Here is a 20,696-nt window from a genome sequence, read left to right on the forward strand (position 1 = left end):
CGGGGCTGGGGAGGGGCAGAGCGTTTTTCTCGACCTGGACCTGACGTGGGGGGTGTCTTGCAGAACGGGGGCCAGTGCCAGGACTCAGAGAGCAGCAGCTACGTGTGCGTCTGCCGGCCCGGCTTCACCGGGAGCCGCTGCGAGCACTCCCAGGCTCTGCACTGCCACCCAGGTGCCGCCAGCCCCCACCCCTACCGCTCCTCACCCCAGGGCCCTCTCCCCAGCCCCTCACCCCGGGGCCCTCTCTCCAGCCCCTCACCCTGGGATCCCTCTCCCCAGCTCCTTACCCCGGGACCCCTCTCCCCAGCTCCTTACCCCGGGACCCCTCTCTCCCCAGACCCTCACCCTGGGGACCCTCTCTCCCCAGCACTGCCACCCTGGGTCCTGTCCCTGCCCACCGCTGCCCCTTCAGATCCACCTGCGCCCCCACCTCTATATCACTTCCCCTCCTGCACGCGCTCCTGCCCAAGAATCCGGTGCTAATCTCCATCCCTGGCCCCCAGGCCCCCATTCGATTACTGTTCCCCAGTCACTGCCTCATCACCCAGCCACTGGCCCGGTACTTGTCCAGATACAGACACACGCTGACTCGTTGCCCCCACTGTCCCCCTTCCTGGCCCCACCCCCAGCTCTAGTCTGTCCCTCTCCTGGGGGCCCTAACTCATACGGCCCTGGAGGAGCCACGCTGCCCCGACCCTCCCTTATCACCCCCTGATGGCCCGTGTGTCCCCCAGACGCCTGTGGGCCTGACGCCACCTGTGTGAACCGGCCCAACGGCCAAGGCTACACCTGCCGCTGCCATCTGGGCCGCTCAGGCATGAGGTGTGAGCAAGGTGAGTGAGCCCAGAGCGGGGACGGGGGGTGCTGGGCAGGGGGACCGAAGGCAGCTGAGAAATGACTCCAAAGCTAGCGGATCTCAAAGCCCCCTCACTTAGCTTCCGCTCAGCCTACCCTGTCTTCGTGGAGATCCTTCCTTCCTGCCTGGTCCTTTGCTACTCGATCGGGGGATGTGGGGTCCCCGGGGACCTGACTCGGGGCTCGCAAAGGCACAGCATGTGCTCCAGCCCTGGGACTGCAGAACCCCCCCCCCGCCCCCGGCCCCCCCCCACTGAACTGTGGCCACGGCAGGTGTGACGGTGACCACCCCCTCCATGTCGGGCACGGGCTCCTACTTGACGCTGCCCGCCCTCACCAACACACACCACGAGCTGCGCCTGGACGTGGAGTTCAAGCCGCTGGCACCCGACGGCATCTTGCTCTTCAGCGGGGGCAAGAGCGGGCCGGTGGAGGACTTCGTGTTGCTGGCCATGGTCGGTGGCCACCTGGAGTTCCGCTACGAGCTGGGGTCAGGTGAGCCCTGGGCACCCAGGAGCTGAGCTCCGTGTCCCCTTGACCGTCCGTGTCCCAAGGAGGCTCAGACACCAGGGATCGGGTCTGTCCCCCGCGTTCCTTCTCGCACTGCAGCCTCAGGAGGCTAGGGGAGACCTCCCCACCTTGGGGGTCGGGTGGGCAGGGCAGGGTGGGCATCCCCACTGTGCGCTACCTTCCCCTCTGTCCACTCCAGGGCTGGCTGTCCTGCGGAGCCCCCAGCCCCTGGCCCTGGGCCGCTGGCACCGAGCATCCGCAGAGCGGGTCAACAAGGACGGCAGCCTGCGCGTGAATGGCGGCCAGCCCGTGCTGCGCTCCTCCCCCGGCAAGAGCCTGGGCCTCAACCTGCACACCCTCCTCTACCTCGGCGGGGTGGAGCCCGCAGTGACGCTGCCCCCCGCCGCCAACATCACTGCTCACTTCCGAGGCTGCGTCGGGGAGGTGAGGAGCAGCCACCAGAGGCACCCCGGGAGGAGAGGGTGCAGTCCGGGCCTCCCCGCTACCCCCCAGGAGCCAGCCCAAGGCTGAGGCCTTGGTCTCCTCCCCTGTCCAGTGGGGACAATCACATCTACTGTGAAGGGGTATGCTGAGGGCAGGGGAGAGGGAGGGCGATAAGGAGGAAGGGGGGAAGTGGGGAAGAGAGGCAGGAAGGAAGGGAAGAAGGAAGGAAGGAAGGAAGGAAGGAAGGAAGGAAGGAAGGAAGGAAGGAAGGAAGGAAGGAAGGAAGGAAGGAAGGAAGGAAGGAAAGAAGGAAGGAAGGAAGGAAGGAAGGAAGGAAGGAAGGAAGGAAGGAAGGAAGGAAGGAAGGAGAAAGGGAGGGAGAAGGGAGGGAGGAAGAAGGGAGGAAGGAAGGAAGAAAGGAAGGGAGGGAGGGAGAAGGGAGGGAGGAAGGAAGGAGGGAGGGAGGGAGGAAGAAGAGAGGAAGGAAGGAAGAAGGGAGGGAGGGAGGGGGGAAGGGAGGAAGGGCAGGCGGGCAGGCCAGGAGACAGCTCAAAGGGCTGGAGCCCAGGTTTGGCATGAGGGAGCCCCGGGTTCAAGGTAGTGAGTCCCAAGATAGCTCAGCAGTACAGCAACTGCCTTGCTTGTGTGAGTCACTAGTCCTGGCACCACCTATGGCCCCCAGCACTGATGCTGGGAGTGACCCCTGAGCACTGAGCCCCTGAGCGTGTGTGTGCTCAAAAGCTAAAACAAGATCAGAAGAGATGTAGAAGGCTGTGCCGGGAACCACAGCCCTGCGGCTGTTCCTGGCCCAGAAAGACCCTCCTGCTCCTCCCCCTCACTCCCCGGCCAGGGTCCCCACTGAGTGCCAGAGCCAGCCCTGTCCCTGCGCTAACACCGCCCTCCCGCTCACTCGACTTCCTGGCGTCCTTGTGTCCACAGGTGTCCGTGAACGGGAAGCGCCTGGACTTCACCTACAACTTCCTGGGCAGCCGGGGCATCGGGCAGTGCTACGGCAGCTCCCCGTGTGAGCGCCAGCCCTGCCAGCACGGCGGCACGTGCATGCCCACGGGCGAGTACGAGTTCCAGTGCCTGTGTCGCGACGGCTACAAAGGTGAGAGAGCACCAGCGGGGGGAGGGGGAGGGGAGGGGAGAGGGAGGACCGGCTGTGGGCGGGACCTGTGGGACGGGGCGGGCTGGGGGCGGGGCCGGAGGGGCAGGGCGGGGCTGTGGGGCGGGGCGGTCTGAGGGCGAGGGTGAGCTGGGGCGGGGCCTGCGGGGCTTGGCGGGGCGGTTTGTGGGCGTGGCCCGCGGACTGGGGGCGGGGCGGATTGTGTGGGCCTGCGGGCGGGGACGGGGCGGGGTTGTGGGCGGGGCGGGATGGGGCGGGGCCGGCGGGGCGGGGCGGGGCTGAGCGGGCCCGGGCCGTGGCAGGCCGGCTTGGGGCTCACTGCACCGCACCCATACCCCAGGAGACCTCTGCGAGCACGAGGAGAACCCCTGCCTCCTCTCCACGCCCTGTCTGCACGGGGGCACCTGCCGCGGTGCCCACTGTCTCTGTCCGCCCGGCTACTCAGGCCCACGCTGCCAGAAAGGTGAGTACCCGGGCTTCTCGCCACCTTCCTCCGCTGGGGTCCTGGAGCTCCTCGACATAGCACCCCAGGGTGCCGCACCTGCTCACCGACCTGCCTTCCCCATAGGCCCTCGGCACGGCACAGCGGAGACCGACTGGCACCTGGAAGGCAGCGGGGGCAATGGTGTGTACCTGCTCTGCCCGCTGGCAAGGCCGCGGGGCTCCGGGCTCTCCCTCTGCCCCCGCCAGCGACCTGCAGCCATGCAGGCGCTCCTGAGCGGCTCTCCGTGCCGAGGGGGGAGCACAGGTCGTGTGCCCTTGGGCCTGTCCCTGCAGCACTAGGCCCTCAGTCTCCTGCTCTGTACTCCTGCGTTTTATCCAAGAGCAGCAGTGGGTGCCCTCCTGTGCCCCAGAAGTAGGATGCACGAGGCAATTGGGCAGGACCCCTTCATATCCTCAAGGGTTTCATAGTCTGTTTAAAAGTCTGTGATGCTAGCGGGGCTGTAGCCGTAGTACAGCAGGTAGGGCATTGGTCTTGTACTGCTGACCCTTGTTCGATCCCTGGCATCCCATATGGTGCCGGGAGCACCTCCAGGAGTGATCCCTGAGTGCAGAGCCAGGAGTAAACCCTGAGCACAGCCAAGTATGACCCAGGACCAAAGAATCAAACAAAAAGACAAAAAGTGGTGCTAGGGGCCGGAGCAGTAGTCAGCAGGTTGGGCATTTACCTTGCACATGGTCAACCTGTGTTCAGTGCCCAGTACCCCATGTGGTCCTGAGCCCACCAGAAGTGATCCCTGAGCACAGAGCCAAGAGTAAGCCCCGAGCACAATCAGACGTGGCACCCAAACAAAAAAGTGGTGCTAGTTTTATTTATCTATTTATTCCGAGGATAAGAAATAGGGTAACCACGGTGTTTGCCACTTCCTGCTTTGGTATTGTGTACCAAATACCTTCCACAAGACCTAGTGGCAGTGCTGACACCTGGGCAGTGCTGTCACATACTTGCTCCTACTCTAAGCAATCGGGAAGTCTGTCGGTGTCTGGACTTTCTTGCTGTGTGGTGCGCTGGCCCAGTGAGGGGGCCCCGGTGGCATTTCAGTGGGAAGTGCATGGAAGCAAGGTGGGATTTGCTCCCTCATGGCTCCTGTATTCTGCCCGTGGGGAGCTGTGGGGGAGCTGAGTGCAGGGACCAGAGTCTGACGCCTGCTCCCCTTGCCCGCAGATGCCCCCGGGCAGTATGGAGCCTACTTCCACGACGAAGGCTTCCTGGCCCTCCCCAGCAGCGTGCTGTCCCGCGGGTGAGGCTGGAAGGGGGAGCCTGTGTCTGGCTTGGCGGGGGGAATGGGGTGCCACAGGATCTGACACTTCCGGCCACTCCCCATCTCCCCCAAGCCTGCCTGAGGTGCCCGAGACCATCGAGCTGGAAGTTCGGAGCAGCACCCCCACTGGCCTCCTACTCTGGCAGGGCGTGGTGAGTGTGGGGGCTCCGAGGCTACTGCTGTGGATCTGGGGGCGGGGGGTCTCCAAACTGGAGATCTCACACAGCCTGTGTTTCCCTGACAGGAGGTGGGCGAGGCCGGCCTAGGCCAGGATTACATCTCTCTTGGCCTTCAGAACGGGCACCTGGTCTTCAGGTGGGTCCTGCACCTGAGCCCCTGTGCCTTCTCTGGCCCCCACACTGGACCCCCCCGTCCCTTCCCCGGTGCCTGCATCTCCCATGACGCCCCCTCTGGCCGGCCCCAGCATTTCTATCCCAGTTTCCAGTGCCCCAGCCGTTCCCCTCACTGTCCCCTCTCCCTTTCACACGGCCCCACTCACCCTGCTGGGTCTGTGTGGCTGCAGCTACCAGCTGGGCAGCGGGGAGGCACACCTGGTCTCTGAGGACCCCATCAATGACGGCGAGTGGCATCGAGTGACAGCACTGCGGTGAGCGAGGCGCCGCCTGGGTCCTGGGGGTTCAGGAGTGTTCGGACCCCTCATTCTGCAGGGAGACAGGACTGGAGGCCAGAGTGGGCAGAGCCCAGTCTTGAGGGGGGCAGAGGGGTAGGGTGTAGGGTATGGGAGGGCCGGGGTATACACCCATCCGGTGGGGAGGAAGGCAGGGGACGGAGGGCTCGGCCGCCCTCCCGGGCCACAGGAGCCCACTTCGCTCTATGGAGTCTCAGGCCCAGGGCAGGGCCTGACCCAGCTCCCCCACAGGAAGGGCCGCACGGGCTCCATCCAGGTGGACGGCGAGGAGCTGGTCACCGGCCAGTCCCCGGGCCCGCATGTGGCGGTCAACACTAAAGGCAGCTTCTACATCGGTGAGTCCTGGGTTCCGGCGTCAGTGCCAGCCTCGAGGGAACAGGGCCCCCTCACCTCCTGCGCTCCGGGAGCTGACCGGCCCTCCCCTCCTCTGCCGTCCCCCCAGGCGGAGCCCCCGACGTGGCCAGGCTGACCGGGGGCAGATTCTCCTCGGGCATCACAGGCTGCATCAAGAACCTGGTGCTGCACTGCGCACGGCCGGGCGCGCCGCCGCCCCAGCCCCTGGACCTGCAGCACAGCGCCCGGGCAGGTGCCAACACCGGCCCCTGCCCCTCGTAGGCCACCCACGTGGACTCCCGGGCAGCGCCCAGCCCCTGCGACGTCGAGTATATTATTATTAATATTATTGTCATGAATATGTTGTAAGAAACTGAGGTGATGCCGTGCTTTGCTGCTACTGCCCTGGGCTGGACTGGATTGGGGTCTCCACCCCCGCCCCCAGCCCCGCCCCGGGCACAGCCGTAGCCAGCGGGCAGGGCAGCTGGATAGAAACGATGCCTCAGAAGACCACTCAGGACTTGGGGCCAGGCAGAGCGTCCGAGTGGACTCGGAGTTGTGTCCCTCCCCCCATGGGACCACCCCCTCCCACGCCCCCCCATGGAGCGCTCGGCAGCCCTGGCGCCTATGAGAATCGCCCTCTGCCCCTAGCCGGCCTCTCCCTCACTCTGGAGCCGGCGGGCAGGGCCTTGCCACTCTCCTCTGGGCCAGCTGTGCCGCAGACGGACAGATAGACAGCAGCTCGCCAGGCAGCAGGACCCCCGCCCCCCCAACCAGCTGTGTCCCAGCCTCCCCCACCTCCCTAGCTGGCAGCGTCACTCCCCCTGCAGCCTTCCCATCGTACCAAACCCTCCTGGTGCACACCCCCTCCCCAGCTGCAGCCCCCACCCCCCTGCCTCGGGGGCTGCAAGGGAAATCCCCCACCTCTCATCAGGAGCTGCTACAGGCTGAGCCCACACTGGGCCCCGTCCCCCCACTGATCTGGAAGTGAAGGCCCAGGGGATATGGGGGACGGGGGCCGCCAGTGGTGGTGGAAAGTTAGTGCCTTGAATGGGGAAAGCCAGGCCGGACTTGTGAGCGGGAGGGACAGGAGGGGGCCGAGGGCCTAGGTGGAGAGGGCACCCCTGCCCCAGCAGCCCCCAGACTGGGGCTCAGGACCCCTAGCCCCGTCTGCCGAAGGGCCCCTCCTGTGGTCTTTGTCTTGATCTTTCTTAATAAACGGTGCTATCCCCGCCTGCCTGTCTCCCTGTCCTTGCAGCGCCGGGGCCTGGAGCTGGGCCGGGGGCAGAGCAAGCGGGCATAGGACATGTGACCTCCTGGGCAGCTCACGGGGTCTCCGAAGGTGAACTGGCTTTCCCAAGGTCCCACAGCCCTGGGGGTGAGGATAAGACTCAGAATGGCGTCTCTTAGGGACAGCCTCCCTGGTCCTGCCCAGACACGCGTGACAGCTGAGGCCAAAGCCGGGGCCACTCCAGCCAGAGCAACAGCCCCCAGGGAAGAAGGTTCTCAAGCTAGCCCGAGACAGGCTGCCGGGCAGGAAGGGCGGAGTGGGGCTAGCCTCAGGGATGGAAGGTGCCATCTGGATGGGGGTGGGGAGCCACGGACCCGGGCCAGAGAAATAGCGAGACAAGCGGGGGCAAATGCTTCGAGTGCGGGAGGCTGGGGCTCAACCACCAGCACCGTGCAGGCAGCGCTGGGAGAGACCCCGAAGCCCCTGAAACAAGCCAGCAGAGAAGAGCCACCACCTCGGGCTGGAGCAATAGAGTGGGCAAGGTGCCTGCCTTGCATGTGGCAGACCCGGGTTCAATTCCCAACACCCCATACTTTCCCCTGAGCACCACCAAGAGTGATTCCTGAGCACAGAGCCAGAAGTCACTCCTGAGCATCGCCAGGGGTGGCCCAAAACACAAGACAAGACAAAAGAGCCCCACTTTCCAGGGTGCATCCTGTGTGCAGTGTCTCCACCAGCCGGGGGACTCCTCTGGGCTGCGGTCTGGGGGCGGCCTGCGGGACTGAATGCTGGGGAGAGCGTCGGGGGCTTGGAAATGCCATCACCCAGACTCCCTCGGTTGGCTGGGCGCCAGAGAGGCAGGGAACCACAGAGCCGGCACACCCAGTCCCATTAGAGCATGATCATGGCCTGTTCACTCCCCTCAGACCTAGTTAGTGTTTCTGCTTTACAGAGATGTTGAGTCACTTAAACACTTAAACACTATAACTTCCTGTTTATCAGAAAGAGCCCAGAAATTTACAGGAAGTCAAGCAGGTCGCACATCCTGGAGTGAGTGGGAGAACCTGAACACAGGATCCAGCTCAAGGACCGGGGCTGGGGAATGTGGCTGTGTCCAGAAGGAGGGTGTCCATGGACTAAACATTCTCTGTGCCCCAAGTATACACAGTGCTGGCCCTAAAATTAATGATCATGTTTAGGTTTGTTGCCCTCATTTCACAGATTAAAGAAATGAGACAAATTATTATTATTATTATTATTATTGTTAATAAGTTTAAAAATCTCATTCTACTTTAGTATTTTTGTTGTAAATTATTTTTCATTATGTCATAGTGGAAAAAAGTTGTATATTGTGTATATCATGTGTTAGTACCTATGTACTCAGTGGTGAGAAAATTAGTTTGAGGCTCTTGAAGGCTTGAGATTTTGGATAACTGATTTGAAAGGGCTGGAACAATAGCACATCGGGTAGGATTATTCCCTTGCACACGGCCGACCTGGGTTTGATTCCTCCTCCCCCCTCGGAGAGCCCGGCAAGCTACCAAGAGTATCTCACCCACACAATAGAGGCTAGCAAGCTACCCATGGCGTATATGATATGCCAAAAACAGTAACAAGTCTCACAATGGACATGTTACTGGTGCCCGCTCGAGCAAATCGATGAGCAACAGGATGACAGTGACAGTGACAGTGATGATGATGATGATGGTGATTTGGGTCACACCTGATGGTGTTCAGGGCACTTACTCCTGACTCTGTGCTCAGAAATAACTCCTGGTGGAGCTCAGGAGACCATATGGGGTGCCAGGGATCAAACCCAGGTTGGCTGCATGCAAGGCAAGCACCCTACCTGCGTGTTATCTTTTATGCCCTGAGAGGTTAATTCTTTCACTATCTGACTAGTATTCTCAACTACCTGCTCTACCCAACCATGGGGGTTAGAAAGGGAACAGTGACTGTGAACAACAGAGACAAAAATGTTCTTTCCCACAGAGATGCAGCAGCGGTGACGGCAGGTCTCCGTGTTGGCCCACAACCCCCAGGTTCCTCAATATCTTCAAGAATGAAACTATTGGGTAATAGAGATGCTCAGACTCAGAGTTGGAAAGTAGAAGAGTTTATTGGAAAGTGGAAGAAAAAGAAAAAGTTGCTCCCGAGGTGGGGAGGAACTTAGTATAGGACTAAGTTAACTGTGACTTGTTCCTGTGGGGGGTTTATAGGAAAACTGGGTCTTTGTGTTACAGAGAACGAAGGAAGTTAAAGATAAGGGTTTTTTTAATTAATTTATTTTTTAATTAGTGAATTACCGTGAGGGTACAGTTACAGATTTATACATTTTCGTGCTAGTGTTTCCCTCATGTTCGAGAACCCATCCCTTCACCAGTGCCCATTCTCCACCACCAATAAACCCAGTATCCCTCCCACCCCCCAATCCCATTTCCCCCCACCCCACCCTGCCTCTGTGGCAGGGTATTCCCTTTTGTTCTCTCTCTCCAATTGGGTGTTGTGGTTTGCAATAGGAGTGTTGAGTAGCCATTGTGTTCAGTCTCTAGTCTACTTTCAGCATGCATCACCCTTCTCGTGAGGGGCCTACAACCACATTTTACTTGGTGTTCCCTTCTCTATCTGAGCTGCCTTTTCCCCAGAATGTGAGGCCAGCTTCCAAGCCATGGAGACAACCTCCTGGTACTTATTTCTACTATTCTTGGGTGTTAGTCTCCTACTCTGTTATTTTATATTCCACAGATGAGTGCAATCTTTCTATGTCTGTCTCTCTCTTTCTGACTCATTTCACTTAGCATGATACTTTCCATGTTGATCCACTTATATGCAAAGTTCACGACTTCATTTTTTCTAACAGCTGCATAGTATTCCATTGTATATATGTACCAAAGTTTCTTTAACCAGTCATCTGTTCTAGGGCACTCGGGTTTTTTCCAGATTCTGGCTATTGTAAACAGTGCTGCGATGATGTCATTTCGACTATACTTTTTTGCTTCTCCGGGATATATTTCCAGCAGTGGTATTGCTGGGTCAAATGGGAGCTCAGTTTCTAATTTTTTGAGAAGAGTCCATATTGTTTTCCAAAAGGGCTGAACCAGTCAGCATTCCCACCAGCAGTGTAGAAGGGTCTCTTTCTCCCCACATCCTCTCCAACAGTGGTTGCTTTTGTTCTTTTGGATGTGTGCCAGTCTCTGTGGTGTGAGGTGGTATCTCATGGTTGTTTTGATCTGCATCTCCCTAATGATTAGTGATGTAGAACACTTTTTCATGTGCCTTTTGGCCATTTGTATCTCTTCCTTGGGAAAGTTCCTGTTCATTTCTTTGCCCCATTTTCTGATGGGGTTGGATGTTTTCTTCTTGTAGAGTTCAACTAGTGCCTTATATACCCTTGATATCAACCCCTTATCTGATGGGTATTGGGTGAATATCCTTTCCCATTCTGTAGGTTGTCTGTATTCTGGTCACTGCATCTTTTGCAGTGCAGAAGTTTTTTGGTTTAATGTAGTCCCATTTGTTCATCTCTGTTTCCACTTGGTTGGTCAGTTGCATGTCAAAAGATGAGAGTTTTTTATATAGGCCCTTTTAAATGAAAATTGGACTTTGCATTTCTTATTGTTGACAGAAACGTTACAGAGAATGTAAGGATCAAGTAGATCCTTGCCTGGCCATTTGCCTGAGTTGTTGCCTATTATCTTAGTCTCCCTGTGAGCCTAAGCTCTGGAGCAGAATTTTATGCTGGACAATTGCTAACTTCCTGTTTATCAGAAAGAGCCCAGAAATTTACAGGAAGTCAAACATACTGGGGACAGTCAAAACTGGGACTGCTCACAGCAGCTGGCAAGGGGAAACTGAGGACTCCTCCTTCAGTGGGAATCAGAGAGAGCATAAGGGCCCGAAGTATATGCCTTGCATGCAGAAGCCCCAGATTCCGTCCCCAACACCACATAAACTCAGGAGCAGTGCCAGGAGTCACCCCGACACGTTGAGGTGGGACTAGCTTCCAGTAACACTGGGTGTGGCCCCCAAAGAATGTACTCAGGGAACTGGCAGTTGAGTGTGAAGAGATCCTCTCAACGGAGGTAGGTGCTCAGGAGGACAAGTAAGCAGAGGAAAGGGGAGGGGTGCTGGGTGATGGAGGGACAGACAGCACAGAATTTGCCTCCTTCATGACTACACAGGGCAGTGGCATTGAGTACACCCTCATGATAGAGCAACCATCATCACCACCACCTCCAGGACTTTTTCTTCTCTTTGTATGTGGGGGAGTGGAGGGAGGCCTACCTAGCAGTACTCCCAGCTCAGTGCTCAGGGGTCACTCCTGGCAGTGCTCGGGGACCATGTGGCACTGCGGATTAAACCCAGGTCTCTCTCAGGCAGAGCAGATGCTTCAGCCCTTTTTTGGTTTTTTTTTTTAATCTTTTTTGGGAGGGGTCACACCCAGCAATGTTCAAGGGTTACTCCTGGCTCTGCACTCAGGAATTCCTCCTGGAAGGTCTTGGGGGACCATATAGGATGCCAGGGATCGAACCTGGATCGGCCACGTGCAAGGCAAGCTCCAGCCCTTTGAGCTATCTCTCAGCAACATTTTTTTTTCATTTAACTTCCTGCATTCTCTGTAACACCAAGACCCAGTCTTCCTATGAACACCCCCTCCCAAATAATGAGCCACCGTTAGTTCTATACTAAGTTCCTCCCCACACGGAAAGTTTCTTTTCTTTTACTTCTACTTTCCAATATGTTTTTCTATGATCTAACTCTGAGCATCTTTATTACTTAATATTTTCATTCTTGAAAATATTGGAGAACCTAGGAACTGTGGACCAACACAGAGATCTGCCACCCCTGCTCCTGCATCGCTGGGGGTCCCAGGGCTTTCCAGATAAAAGGAGCACTGAAAGAGGAAGGGGAAGGGGAAGGCAAGGGGCCAGAGTGATAGTACAGTGGGCAGAGCACATGGCATGTTGTTTTTTTTTAAATATTTTATTTACTTATTTGGCTTTTTGGGTCACGCCCGGCGATACTTAGGGGTTACTCCTGGCTCTGCATTCAGGAATTACTCCTGGCATTGCTTGGGGGACCATATGGGATGCCGGGGATCAAATCCAGGTCGACCGTGTGCCAGGCGAATGCCCTCCCTACTGTCCTATCACTCCAGCCCCTTGCATGGCATGTTTGATCCTCAGTATCCTATATGGTTCCCCAAGCACAGCCAGGTATGGCGCCGAAACCAAAAATAATAATTAATAAAGGGGCTATCATGGGGCTGGAATGATAGCACAGCGGGTAGGGCGTTTGCCTTGCACGCGGCCAATCCGGGTTCGATTCCCAGCATCCCATATGGTCCCCTGAGCACTGCCATAAGGAACTCCTGAGTGCAGAACCAGGAGTAGCCCCTGTGCATCGCCAGGTGTGACCCCCCCAAAAAAAAAGCAAAATAAATAAATAAAGGGGCCATCAAGAGAGCTCAGAAGAGTGGGCACTGGTGGAGGGATGGGTACTCGAGCATTATGTGACTGAAACACAAGCACAAAAAGTTGTAAGTCTGTAACTGTACCTCATGGTGATTCACTAATAAAAAAATAAAAATTAAATTAAGGGGCTGGAGCAATAGCACAGCGGGTAGGGCATTTGCCTTGCACATGGCCGACCCGGGTTCGATTCCCAGCATCCTATATGGTCCCCTGAGCACCGCCAGGGGTGATTCCTGAGTGCAGAGCCAGGAGGAACCCCTGTGCATTGCCAGGTGTGACCCAAAAAGCAAAAAACATAAAATAAAAAATAAATTAAATTAAATTAAAAAGAGCTTGGAGGACTGGAGCGCATGATTTGCACATAGGGATTCTGAGTTCAGTCCCCAGAACTACATGGTTCCCCAAGCAGTGAGCCAACTAGAACCCCCAAGTACTGCTGGAGTTGGCCCCAAAATGAGCAAACAGAGGGTGAGAGTAGGGCAGAAAGCCGAAGGAGGCAATACCATGGTCATGAACATCCCTTTTAGAAGACAGCTTCCCGGCAGAGGAGAGGGGCCAGAGCAGAGGCCAGAGCAGGACAAGCCTGGGGCACGAAAGGACGGAGGGGGAGGAACAGACATGTGCTGCGTGAGACGAGGGATGTGGAAGGTTCTGGGGCGGTTGACATGATCTGACTTAATGTTCCAGGAGCTCTTCTGGCCTGCAGCCTGGCTCCCCGCTCCAAGCGGGGGCTGCTCCTAGGGACGGACTTCAGAAGAGGACCATGTGGAAAGAGGAACAGAAGGAAATCAGGAGTGATCCCTGAGTGCAGAGCCAGGAGGAACCCCTGAGCATCGCCGGGTGTGGCCCACAAAGCCAGAAACTGAAAAAGAAGAAGAAAAAAGGGAAACTGTGGAGAAAATCCAACCCCGGCCCCGGGATAGGCTGCCAGTGACCAGGCGGCAGGGCCTGATGCGCCCTTGACTTGGCAGTCTTCCTCCTAATGACCAGCAGACTTCTGAGAAACCCAGCTGACCCGCACAGATGCTGGCGATGCTGGCAATGCTGGCTTAAGGGAACAGGGGGACTGGACAGTTGGGGAGAGGAGGGGAAGGTGGGCAGGGGCAGAATGGGGGTGTCTTGCGGTTGGAGTTGCATTTAGGGTCAGTTAACTGGCGATGCCCTGGAGATGGCCTGTGGGCCAGTGGTTACGCAATTGAGTTCAAAGGCCTTTCCAGCTGGCAGCATGATGGAAAAGAGACCAGGGGCTGGAGGAGGAGAAGAGGACAGGGGCACTGGCTCCCTGACACTGAGGCCAGGGCCGGAGAGACCAGAGGCCTGCAAAGGAGCATGTGGGGTCCTTAGCATGCGAGTGAGGGGGCAGAGAACCCGACACCTCACACACGTAAGACATGCGCTTGTGCTCTGCTGACGCTCTGCCCTTTGGGGTGGGATGGGGAGGAGGTTGGGGCCACGTGTGCTCAGGGTCTATTCGTGGTCCCATGCTCAGGAGCAATTTCTGGTGGTGCTCAGGAGCCCATAGGCAGTGCCAGGGATTTGAGCTTAGGTAGGCGGGCACAAGGCCAGCACTGTCACTCCTGTAACTATCTTTCTTTTTTTTTTTTTTTTTTGCTTTTTGGGTCACACCTGGCGATGCACAGGGGTTACTCCTGGCTCTGCACTCAGGAATTACCCCTGGCCGTGCTCAGGGGACGATATGGGATGCTGGGATTTGAACCCGGGTCGGCCGCGTGCAAGTCAAACGCCCTACCCGCTGTGCTATCTCTCCAGCCCCTGTAACTATCTTTCTTAGCATCTTTCCACTAGCCAAGCTTGGCCACTGAGGGAAGCCCCTGCTCAGGCTGGTGGCGCTAGGGGACCAGGGCAGTGGCTGGAAGCAATGGGTGGGGACCAAGGTGGGCATGTAGAGCCAGAGATCGAACGTTGCACACCGCACACTCTGGCCTGCCCTCCACCCGCTGAGCCATATCTCACACTATCCCACCACCCCAGGATGTTTAATCTGTTTGGGGCCACAAATGGAGGTGCTCCTGGGCTCGTTGAGCTCCAGGTTGGTGCTCAGGGCTTACTCCTGGCAGTGCTGGGGTACGAGGATCAAACTTGACCTTCTACATGCTAAGCGTGCACTGGAAAATCTTTTCAGCTCCAGGATACTTTGTTTTACAGCAAACAATGGTTCCATATTACACCACAGCCCTGCTCTTCCCCACCATTCATAAGGGGTGTCTCCGTATCCCCAAAAGGCTATTCACAGGTGACCTAATTTGGGGGGTTATCACACCCAGCAATGCTCAGGGGTTACTCCTGGCTCTACACTCAGGAATTACTCCTGGTGGTGCTCAGGGAACCAAAGGGGATGCCAGGGCTTGAACCTGGGTCAGTTGCATACAAGGCAAATGCCCTACCCGCTGTACTATCACTCCAGCCCAGGTGACCTATTTTGTGATACACATCCCCCTCCATCAGTACGCAAAGCCAGACTTGGTTGTGTGATGATCATATGCTGATTCTATGACCTGGAACAAGTAATTTCTTCACCACCACCACCACCACCGCCACCTTCCTTGACCTACCCATACAGAGGTAAAAGTGGGAGTCAGACTAGATCAGTAATTTTCCAAGTCGGAGGTGAAACTCAGATCCACCCAGGGAACCTGAGTTAGCCAGAGCCACAATATCCTGTTGTCTCTCCCTTCTGGTGTCCTGGGCCTCTGAGCAAGATCCCAACTTAGGGAGAGTTTCGGCCACTGATTTGCAGGCATCATCCGGGCTCTGAAGGGCTCTTGTGCACAGCTGCGTCCCCACTCCTGTCCCTCTCCTGCTCTCCCCACCATGCCCGCTGCCTGTCTCCCCACGGCAGCTTTCCTGCTAAGGTGACCTGGGTCAGGTCCAGCCACAGGCACACGACACTCATCACTGACTTCTGCCCTCAGTGGGCGGCAAGGAAGTCTGGTCACTGCTGTTACCACAATTATCCGCATCCCAGTGCCCACACACCAGGCTTGGGGAAATGCACCGCCTATTCCTATAGGGGAAGTCAGTCGTCCCCGCAACACTTGGGGGTCGAGAGAACAAGGTGGGGATCTGGGATCAGCCCCTGACTCCACATGGGCTGTGGCGCTCTAGTGAGGAATGTGAGGACCAGTGTAGGATAACATTGGTTTGTCCTTTCTGCCTTGCCACGGGGAGCTTAGGTTTATTAGGTTACTCCCATCACAGTGCTCCCATTCCTCTGTGTTTACTTATAAACTCTTTCTTTGTGCTTTGCTTCCCCAACCGGTCAATCACCTTTATCTTTTAATCAGAGTCTGTTAACTTGTAAATATTGCTCTTCTTTTCTCCTTAAGTCCTTTGCATAGTTAATTTGGAGCAATGTCCTTTCCTGTGTAGACACAGGAAGACAGTTAATGCTATGCTTTTGTAACTTGGGAGTTAACTGACTGAATAATGTTCACCCCTGGGCATCTATTCTCTCGACTTAAGCCTCAGTTGCCCTTACTTCTTAGCACCCCAAAATCAGGGTCTGGACGAGGGACTAGATGGATCCAGGGCAAGCTGTGAGCTACCCCAGCATTGAAATGGGCCGGGTCAAAGGCGCCATAATACTTCACGATAAGTTAAGATCATGGTCATGGATAAATTCTGTCATGATCCAAAAAGTAACAGCTGGATTAGGACCCTGCTAGGGTTAGGAAAGATTAATCTGGCCTGAACACTATAGTCTGAGATCTATAGCGAGATGTCCCCAGGAGAGCCACCCTACAAGCTTAATGTATTTCTTACAAGTTATTGGACTAGAGAGTTGGGAGAGAGAGAGACAGAGACAGAGAGAGACACAGACAGAGACACAGACAGAGACAGAGAGAGAGCAAGGTGGCGAGCTGGCATGCGGAGAGATGAACGAGAGAGACAGGAAGAGACAGGAATGAGGGGCAGTGTGAGACTAGAATAAAGGGCTTAGTGAGACTGGAGCAGGCGCGTGGGGAGAATGGAATAAACGGCAACTGATCACCAACCAGTCTGGCTCTCATTTCCTCCTTCATCTGCCCATGGCATCGGTCATCCCGGGGGGGGGGGGCGGGAAGCAGCTCAAGACCACCGAACTATGGTAAAAAAAAAAAAAGACCACCGAACGCAGGTGGCAAGAGAGAGCCAGAGATTCCCTAGCCGCCTGGTAAATACACAGGCCAGAGCTGGCAGGCTGCCTTGGGCACGAGTGTCAGAGCACGGGTGAGCTCTCCATAGGAGGGAGGTGTGCGGTGCTGCTGCTGGGGAGGGCTCATGCACTCCGAGTGCCCCGTCCAGATCACAGACGTTTCCCTTCCCAGCTCAAAGTTCCCACAACCACCCTAGGGGGTAACTACTGTTATTAACTCCACGGCCAGGTCACACTCAGTCGTGCTGGGAGATATTCCCAGCTTGGTGCTCAAGTGTCACTCCTGGTGGTGCTCAAGGGACCATGAGGTGCTGGGGATCTAACCTGGGGTTGGCTACATACAGGGAAAGTGCCTTAACCTCTGCAAACCTCTCTCTGGCCTCACCCCATTCTATAGATGAGATGACTGAGGCCCAGGAACAGTAAGATGGGTTTTGATGGGAATACATAGCTTGTACCTAAGTGGCAGCAAAAATCAGTCTGGGAAAGCTGGTTCTGGAGCCTGAGCCACATATGTGACTGTGTATCAGCATGTATGTGCAAGCAGCATCCGGGAGCCCGGGCACCCCTGTCCTCTTATGGCCTGCCACCTGTCATCAGCTCTGCCTGACATTGTCTGCCCCGCAGGTCTCCTCCCTTCAGGCTCCACTCACATTGTCTGGCTAGAAGCAGGGCATCTGGCCCAGCACACACAGGCTCAGTGTCCTGCTGGGGCACCACTGCAGTGCTCACCGCCTCTGCAGAGGGGCTTACTTGGCCAGTTGTCCAAGTTGATCTCTCCCCCAGTATGTCTGCTCAGAGGGGACAGAGGCATTCATTGGCATCCATGGCATCACTTACGGTCTCCTGGATGTCTCTAGGAGTGAGCACAGAGCCAGAAGTAACTCCTGAGCATTGCTGGGCATGGGCCCAAACTCCCCGCACCCAACTTGCTAAATGAGCAGTGATGCACTGTAGCACTGTCGTCCCGTTGTTCATTGATTTGCTCAAGCAGGCACCAGTAACGTCTCCATTGTGAGACTTGTTACTGTTTTTGGCATATCAAATACGCCACGGGTAGCTTGCCAGGCTCTGCTGTGAGGGCAGGATACTCTTGGGAGCTTGCCAGGCTCTCTGAGAGGGTTGGAGAAATTGAAAACAGGTCGGCCACGTGCGAGGCAAACGCCCTACCCGCTGTGCTCTCGCTCCAGTCCAATGATGCACTGGGTGAAGGAATTGTATGACTGGGTTACAGGGGTGGCCCACAGACTGTCTTACCCAGCTTCCCTTCTTTCTCATTTGGTGGCAGGGGCACACCTGGCAGTCTGGGAAGGGTACTCTGGGTTCTTTGCTTGGGGGTTCAAACAGAGCCTCTAAGCTGGGGACTGAACCTGCATCTCCCACATACGAAATGTGCACTCAGTGTATCAGATTATCTCTCTGGCCCTGACCAATCATACTTGGTCCTGGACTTCGCTGGACCCATAGAGAAGATACTCACTGAAATTCAGACTACACTGACGATCGTGTACCTGGGGCTGCAGGATTGCCTTGCTAAGGACTAGACAAATGTTGCAGCCAAACACACTCACAGAGTGAATGAGAAAGAAGAGGAAGAGCACAGAGACACAGAGGCAGGGGCCAGAGCGATAGCACAGCGGGTAGGGTGTTTGCCCTGCAGGCGGCTGACCTGGGTTCGATCCTTGGCATCTCATATGGTTCCCCAAGCACTGCCAGGAGTAATTCCTGAATGCAAAGTCAGGAGTGACCCCTGAGTATCTCTGGGGTTACTAAAAAAAAATGTAACTTTTTGAAACAAAAAGGAAAGACAAAAAAACAAAAACAAGACACAGAGCCCAAGTGCCTTACCTTGAGCTGCTGACCCCGGCCATGGCCAGGGACACCAACTCCTTCAGATCCCCGTTACAGGAGCACACCTGCCCCATTCTGCTCAGACTGAGCCAGGCGGAGTCGGCTTTCCTGTCTCTCAGGAAAAAGAATGCTACTCGGATGGCATGTGGGTTGTGTCTGAGAAGCCTGTGGACTGTACTGAGTGCCCTCAGGAAGAGCGCGTGGGCAGGAGCCCGCAGGGGGCGCCGCCGAGCACGAGTGGCTGAGCCTGCTTGTGGCCAGAGCACATGAAATGAACCTTTCCTCCTTCGCATGACAAACTTGACCCCAGGAAGCCGGAGCTGTAATCAGGTTTCCTCAGGCGCCTTCTTTCTGGAGCCCGGTTCTGCTAAACATGAACCAGCTGCAGCCTTTCTGGCCTCCCTGGCCGATAGCATCCCTCCCTCCGCAGAGGGCGAGGTCACGGGCGGGAGAGCCGGGCAGCGAGCCGGATTTCCAGTCAGCGGGGAGGGTGTATGAAAACAACTTAATGGGAACCCTGTTGGCGACAGCCAAATGAGTCCAGAACGAGGGGACCCACATTGTGTCTGTGACCCTTGGATGTAGTGTTTTGCTTTGGGTTTTTCCACCTACGCCAGTGTTCCAGGGGCTACTTCTGGCTCCATGCTTGGGGGTCACTCATGGCAGTGCTTGAGGGACCATGTGGGGCCAGAGATGAAAACCAGGCCCTCTGCCTGCAAAACATGTGCTCACTGAGCTGTCTCTCTGCCCAGACCCATGGATTGTTTTGTTTAGTTTGGGGGCTTTCTCCTGCCTCTGTGCTCAGGGGTCACTCCTGGTGGGGTTTGAGGCACTATGCGTCGTACTGGGAGTTGGACCCAGCTGTGTGCCAGGCTAGCACCATAACCGCTGTACTATCTCTCCTGCCCCCAGATCCGTGAAATTTCACACAGTTCCTCCCAGCATTAGGGACTCAAGTGGGAAAATAGGAAAATATAATTCCAGAAAGAAAGATGGGACATGGGGACGCTCTCCAAGCTACCCAGTGCTAAAGGGCCACCCTGACAAGTCAAGGTGAGTGTTCCATGACACTCAGAGACCTTCACAGTCTTTTTTTTTTCTTTTTTCTTTGTTCTGATTTGTTTTGTTTGGGGCCACACCTGTATGTACTCAGGGCTTGCTCCTGGCCCTGCACTCAGGAATTACTCCTGGCAGAGCTTGGGGGGCCATATGGGTTGCTGGAAATTGAACCCGGGTCAGCCACATGCAAGGCGAGCGCCCTACTCACTGTACTATAGCTCTGGCCCAACACTTGGGGCTGGAGCAATAGCCCCAAAAGGGCGTTTGCCTTGCACACGGCCAACCCAGGTTTGATTCCCAGCATCCCGTATGATCCCCTGAGCACCACCAGGAGTAATTCCTGAATGCAAAGCCAGGAGTAACCCCTGTGCATCTCCAGGTGTGACCTCCCCCCCAAAAAAATTAAAAGCAAAAAAAAAAAAGCAACCACAAACCAACACTTGTATTCTTGTCTGGGAGTGCTCACAGACCCAGACATAATAGCTCTATCTGGATATTTGGTCAGAGGTGGCGCTAAAACTCCCCCGTGATTTGGGACTCTACTGGGCTTTGGCCGCTCCTCTGCTCACCATTGCGAATACAGCCCCTGCTGGGATGCTGGGACAGTGTCTCAGCCCCGGGAACGTGCAGGGGCTGCAGCTGGCACTCAGTGAGCGGAGGCTGTGCTCCAGCCACGGAAGCCCAGCTGCCTCACGCTAAGCAGCCAGAAGCCCCGGTGCCTCGCTCCCCTTGCAGGTCTGTCCCCCAGCCCCAAGGAAGAGGGTAATTATGCTCCCAGAGCGAACACCTGGGAGCCAGTGCGTGCCTCCGGTGGCTCACCCTTGAATGTGGCTTAACAGTGTGATTTGTAGCCTTGTCGGATCCTCGTGTTACCAAGGGGGAAGAATGAGCTGCTGTGAGGCCTCCCTGAGCCACGATGCTGCCTGGCTAGTGGCTCCGAGTGGGAGTGACCATGAGAGCAGCGGCAGGCTTCAGCAGCCTTCGTGTGTTCCAGCTCCGACAGCGCCCCGAGGAAAGAGAGTGGGGGAAGTGGGTGAGGGCCGGAGAGACAGGACAGCAGGCAAGGCGCTAGTCCTGCATGCGGCGCATCCAGGTTCTGTTCCTGGCCTCCCATATGGTTCCCCCAGCCCCCAGCACCCCCAGGAGTGATCCTGAATGCAGAGCCGGGAGTAAACCCTGAGCACCGCAGAATGTGGTGTCCCCCCTTCCCTTTCACCCCCCGCCTCCAAATGAGTGACAATT

At 56.5% G+C, this 20,696-nt stretch overlaps 1 protein-coding gene across 1 annotated transcript in view; it reads left to right on the plus strand.

Annotated features, from left to right (window-relative positions):
* The window catches only part of HSPG2 (heparan sulfate proteoglycan 2), a 97,313-nt gene extending 90,395 nt beyond the window's left edge, over nt 1–6,918 (plus strand). Inside the window, exons 84-96 of the mRNA XM_055139807.1 lie at nt 64–172; nt 735–833; nt 1,129–1,350; nt 1,565–1,809; nt 2,749–2,920; nt 3,279–3,401; nt 3,507–3,563; nt 4,605–4,680; nt 4,775–4,853; nt 4,946–5,016; nt 5,225–5,308; nt 5,582–5,685; nt 5,793–6,918. Of these exons, the coding sequence (XP_054995782.1) occupies nt 64–172; nt 735–833; nt 1,129–1,350; nt 1,565–1,809; nt 2,749–2,920; nt 3,279–3,401; nt 3,507–3,563; nt 4,605–4,680; nt 4,775–4,853; nt 4,946–5,016; nt 5,225–5,308; nt 5,582–5,685; nt 5,793–5,965 (1,614 nt within the window). The 3' untranslated portion in view covers nt 5,966–6,918. The remainder of the gene's footprint in view (nt 1–63; nt 173–734; nt 834–1,128; nt 1,351–1,564; nt 1,810–2,748; nt 2,921–3,278; nt 3,402–3,506; nt 3,564–4,604; nt 4,681–4,774; nt 4,854–4,945; nt 5,017–5,224; nt 5,309–5,581; nt 5,686–5,792) is intronic.
* The last annotated feature ends 13,778 nt before the right edge of the window (nt 6,919–20,696 follow it).

Source organism: Sorex araneus, chromosome 5, assembly GCF_027595985.1.
Source record: "Sorex araneus isolate mSorAra2 chromosome 5, mSorAra2.pri, whole genome shotgun sequence".
Lineage (NCBI taxonomy): Eukaryota > Metazoa > Chordata > Mammalia > Eulipotyphla > Soricidae > Sorex > Sorex araneus.